The 5,707-nt window shown below is 41.2% G+C and overlaps 1 protein-coding gene across 1 annotated transcript in view; it reads right to left on the reverse strand.

Moving 5' to 3' along the window:
• Nucleotides 1-324: 324 nt before the first annotated feature.
• Nucleotides 325-5,707, reverse strand: part of MBD3 (methyl-CpG binding domain protein 3) — a gene marked incomplete at its 5' end in the record, with an annotated part of 14,638 nt that continues 9,255 nt past the window's right edge. Inside the window, 3 exons of the mRNA XM_010164529.2 lie at nt 325-1,396; nt 3,365-3,562; nt 4,801-4,978. Of these exons, the coding sequence (XP_010162831.2) occupies nt 3,370-3,562; nt 4,801-4,978 (371 nt within the window). The remainder of the gene's footprint in view (nt 1,397-3,364; nt 3,563-4,800; nt 4,979-5,707) is intronic.

A 5,707-nucleotide genomic window follows, 5' to 3' on the forward strand; every position in this document is an offset into this window, starting at 1 on the left:
TTACGCAATGGATACCCTAAGACTAAAATAACTTTTGCAACTTAGTCAACACATTCTCCAAGCTATAAACTCTCATCTTCCTCCCCTCTCCCTATCCTCCCTCCCCAGATAAATCCAGTTTTAGCTACAAGTTACCCCAATATGCTCACAGATGTACTAGAAGAGACTGAGGAATCAATCAAGGTACCCATGGTGAAGCCAAATACTTATAAACACATTAAGGCAGGTTTCACATCATTTCATTTTTGGACACAAAATGCTGGTCACTTCACTGCACATGCAAGTAAGAAAGATTTAATACTTAATAAAAAGCTTTAAATTCGTTTTTTAGGTATCAATTATAGAAAAATCAACCATTTTCCATTCTTGTTTTAAAAGAGGTCAGAACATTACTGCACATAAAAGCAGATGTGTAGACACACCTATTGGAATGGATCCCCTTCCCTCCACACACACAGACACAGAGGTCGGGGTTCTTGGCACCAGAAGAGAAAGGAGGAAGTTTTCCTCATGTCAAGTCAGAAATGAGTCATCCTTCCCTTCTAAGTTGAGAAGGTCCTTCTGACAGGACTTAACCCAAAGGAAAATATACCTCAGAGTGGGTATATTTATCTTTGAAACTATTCAGCTACGCTCCGACATACACGTAACTCCACTTCAAAAACGTGCACAGCAGTGCACTCAGTGTGGTGCTGGAACTAACTAAAAAACCGACTGCCATCGGATGTAAGACCAATTCCTCAAGTGTAGCTTCCCCTACTAATTAAAACCTCAGGTGGAAGAGGCACTGGCAGTTCACCTCTGAGACTACACTTCCAAGACCAATGTGGTCTTGTGAGGAAAAGGAAATTCAGTGACCCGAATTGACACATGGAATGACAATTCACAACATAAAACGACCTCCCTACAGTCTGATACAAACAGGTAGCCTACAGCAGAGTAGCCAAGGAGTGAAATAGCATCTCTCTCACTTGTGTTAGAGAGAAAATTGTTTCTATGGGTCATGTTAAAGGTACTTTGATAGAAAAGCTTAAAAATGTATCACCCATCACTGACCCACAACAACAACAACAAAAAAAAGACAGGAAATTTGGTTCCTAGTATTTTCCCTCCCACCATTTTATATTCCTTTATTCCCTCCCACTTTTGCATTCCCAATTATCCTACCCCTTTAGAAAAAGGAGGGGGAGTAGAGTTTAGTCAAGTTCCATCTTCAAAACTACCCAGCAATTCATGAACCATCAGCTTCTCAGCGTTTCCTGAAGCGTACGTCAAAACGCTCATCGGTACAGTTGGATTGTTGATGCAATTTACTCGGCAGACACTCTTGGCTCTGTAAATAGTTGTGCTGACCCTGCTGATAGGGTTTATACTGGGAATTCTTAGATGGAACTCCCTAGAAGAAAAAAAAAAAAAAATCTTGTAAGTCAGTAAGAACTTTTTATGTCTTTAGAGTAAGTCAGAACTTAAAAGAATAAAGCACCATTGTCATAATATATCCATTTCTTTATCTCCCACTTTTCACCTTCAGCAGTTTGTCAGACCTTTGTAGTAGAAAGGAATGCAAGATATTCACTGTCCAAATAAAGCTACTGTTAGTGATGTTGTAAAACAGGAAAATATAGAGAGCCCAGATATAAGATGGTATCTCCCAAAGGCCAAATAGATTTCACGTTATAATCAACCTCCCAGTTTGAAGGATTGCTTAACATAAATCACTCTTCCTTCTACCTGCAATACAGCTGCCACTGCCTCCAAAGGGGCTTTGCTTTTCTTCTGCTATTCATCCCCTTCTTTTTTCCCCCTCCATATTCTTGATTCTTGCCTCACAGCTTTGGAGTCTACATAATGAAGCACCCAGGGTATTGGCTATTTCAGTGGCAGAACACTAATTGCTTTTCTTAGGCTAAAACTTAAAACGATCAAAAATTTAAATCAGCAAGTTCTGTTTTCATCTCACTGCAGGAGCTCCACTGACAATACATCCAGTGCTCCCGGCTGGGGTTACATCAAAGGAACACAGCAAGGAAAAACTCAGCTTCATAGCATGGGGCACTGTCCCTATCCAGCCCAACAGATAACATTTAAGGGAACTCCCGTTGGTGTATCTTGACTTGGCCTCACACATCTGCTTTTTTATGCATTACTACACAGTAATGATTCATTATTCAGAGCTATTTTGGTTTACAAGACAACAACAAAAAAAATCCACTTGCATCTTTAAAAGGTTCCACTGCACAAGTGGGAATCAGACACCCGAGAACAAGCAGCGACCCTTTGTGATATTTTCAAGGGATGCACAACGTAAAGGTACATTTCTGTGAATCACAGAATGGTTTGGATTGGAAGGGACCTTAAAGCTCATCCAGTCCCAACCCCCCTGCCAGCAGCAGGGACACCTTCCACTAGACCAGGTTGCTCAAAGCCTCATCCAACCTGGCCGAGAACACTTCCAGGGAGGAGCAGCCACAGCTTCTCTGGCCGACCTGGGACACTGTCTCACCACCCTCACAGTGAAGAACTTCTTCCTAATATCTGATCTAAACCTCCCCTCTTTCAGCTCAAACCCATTTCCCCTTGTTTTGTCATTAACTGCCCTTATGAAAAGTCCTTCCCCACCTTTCTTGCAGGTCCCCTTCAGGTATTGGAAGGCTGGATAATTGGAAGATCTCCCCAGAGCCTTCTCTTCTCCGGCAGTTATTACTGTTACACTACCTTAAACTTCTCAGGTGTTTCCAGATTTTGAATATCTACATTCTCCTGTTACTTTCAGTTTATAAAACAAAGGTTTTTAGCACCTTCCCTCTTTTGATGGTCAGGTTGCCGCCTTCTAACTTTCTACAAATATTACTTAAAATAATTCCACAAATGTGCTGTCTGATATACTCTGCAAGAAAACACAAACTAAAAATGCAAGAGTGAGAGAAAAAGGCAGGCAGGAGGAGAAGCAGAGTCCATAAGATGGCAGCTGTCCTTCTAACCACCGTGTCCTCTTGCCTATTATAGGACATAATAAATAAATAAATAGGAGTTAAAGAAAAAAAGACATCAGAAGACAAATAATTTTTTAAGAACTGATCCACCTTCAAGACAGAATCATTCAAGCACTTACACACCCATTCTGGCTACACATTTAGCCCATCTGACGTAAGGCCCAGAACACCCCACGACAGCGCAAGCTGAACACCTCAGACATCACACACATCAGAATATTTTCTGTTTTCCTGAAAGCGTGGCTATCTCACCTTTACAAGTGCAGGCTAAAACACAAAGATCTGTCAATATACAACTAAGATTCCTCCTGAAACCACTTCTACCTTCAATGAAGTACAATTTAAAGTGAGAAAGGACGCTGTCATATTACCTGGACTATACATTCTCCATCTCCTGGTCATGGTCCTGCTCCTCCTCCTCCTCTTCCTCTTCTCCTTCTTCCTCACCTCCTTCTTTCTCGGAAGGAGCTTCCCCATCTCTTGCAATTTCCTCTACGTGGGCGAGCATGTCGGCCATCAGGGCTTCCTCCAGCCTCTTCCGCACCTGCTGCACCAGTTCCTCTTGCTTCCTGCCCCAAATCAGTGAACACTGACATCAACCCTCAAAGCTGCTCCCTTCAAGGCAAAGGAATCTTAAATTCCTCAGACACAAGGTTGGGCAAACATGGCTCTGAGAGAGCCCTCTAAGAACTGCATTGTGGAAAAAAAAAAATCACCTGGCATTATACTGTAAGTGAAGCTGAAAGAAACACTTTAAAAAGTTGTCCAATATTTCCTGTTACAAGTCCTTAATGTTGATTGTACCACTTTTAATTCTGGCTGAAATTGCCTAATTTAGCAACTGACTCAAGACTTTTTTTTTTTTTTTTTAAATTACTAATACTAATATTAATTTAAACAAGAAAAAGTCAGCCCACCCTGCTCAGATTTCCAAAAATGAGAATGGAGAAAATTATGTTTGTGACCATTTCAATCTTTTTGCTCATTCTTTTGCAGTCACAACCTTAAATTTTAGAACTCCTTTTCTGTCCAAATCATAGTAAAGAAGTGATCAACAACCTGTGGCTCATGGGACTCCTATTTCATCTCAGCCACAGGAAATCATAAAGTTATAAACCATCTTTCCTGGTCATTCATGTCTAAATCAAGCACAAAAAAAAGCCATCCTGTAATTCAAAAAGATTTCTCAGTCAAACAGTCCAAACAATTCCTACCTTTAAACGCTGTTAAGGAATGCAAAGCAGCGTGCTTTCACGTTACTGCCTTTAGTATATTCAGTTCTTTATCAAGTGCCTAAACCTGAATTTGACCAGTCTTGATTTAGCAATATAATTCATTACTGAAAACAAGCTATACCTAAATAAATTGCATCCCTGCTCAATTAGTGTTTTTATTTGGTCCTGTGCTGACACAGAGTAAGGTGAAGAGAATTGAATCACACTGTTCCCAGGATTTCTCCAATCTCTTCTTTGCTTAGAGGTGCTTTAATCAAGGTTATTCAAATTCAGATGCTTTTTTCAATAAAAGGAGACAATACTCAGACATGAAAGACAAATACAAACCTGAAACCTCAAAGTAACTGAGCACAGTTGAAATAAAAAATAATGGGCTTTAGGTACATGCCAGTTTGAGGGCAGTTTTATGTAATATTTTTTTTCTACTCTACTGATAGAGAGGCATTCAAATTAATTCAGCACACCTAAGTGCTCCATCAGACATTTAAACTTGACATTGAAAAAAAAGAAAAAGTGAGACCACTGTTTTACCACAAGAAACCTTGTTCCAAGACAATATCTCTAGTTAATACCTAATATCTTCATCTGTCACCATAAATGCTTTGCAAAGGGGCTGTGAGGTGTTTAGCCAAACTCCAGGATTCTTCTCGACGGCCGCAGACAGCTGCCCAGTGATGGGCATCGTGCTCGTGTGCAGAGCACTAGCTATAGCTGAGAGAAGGGTTTCATCAGTGCAACCAGGTCCAACCCCTGCAAGTGGGAGGAAAAGGGACAATCAACATTGCACAAGACAAAGAACAGCAAGTTAGGACAACAGGCTTTATTTAAATTTTAATGGCAAAGCATGTACTGTCATTCCAAAAGTTAACACTACATAAATCTCAGTCCTAAACGTTTCTAATAGCAGCTGTACTGCTCCTCAAAGGTTATTTAAACAGAGATCAATTCCTCATTCTGTCACACAAGGGGAAAAAAAAATAAAAACAACACACAAAGGTATGGTGGGGTAAGCTTGGCTGAACACCACCCACCAAAGCCACTCCATCACCGCCTTCCTCAGCAGGATGGGGAGGGGAGAAAATAACAATGAAAAAAAAAGAAAGAAAAGAAAAGAACTTGTGGGTGGAGATAAAGGCAGTTTAATAAAAACACAAAGCAAAAGAAGAACAAAATACTTATTCTCTACTTCCCACCAGCAGGCTATGCCTGGCCACCTCCCAGGAAGCAGGGCTTCAGTACACCTAGCAGTTACTCAAGAGGACAAACGTAAATAACGATTGCCCCCACCTTCCCCCTCCGTTCGTGTTTTATTTCTGAGCAGATGTCATATGGTCTGGAATATCCCTTTGGTCAGTTTGGGTCAGCTGTCCTGGCCGTGTCCCCTCCCAAGACCCTCCCCACACCCAGTCTACTGAGGGAGGGATGGGAGGAAATGTTGGAGAGCCAGCCTTGGTGCTGTGCGAGCACCACTCAGCAGGA

Source organism: Antrostomus carolinensis, unplaced genomic scaffold (assembly GCF_000700745.2).
Source record: "Antrostomus carolinensis isolate BGI_N321 unplaced genomic scaffold, ASM70074v2 scaffold17763, whole genome shotgun sequence".
Lineage (NCBI taxonomy): Eukaryota > Metazoa > Chordata > Aves > Caprimulgiformes > Caprimulgidae > Antrostomus > Antrostomus carolinensis.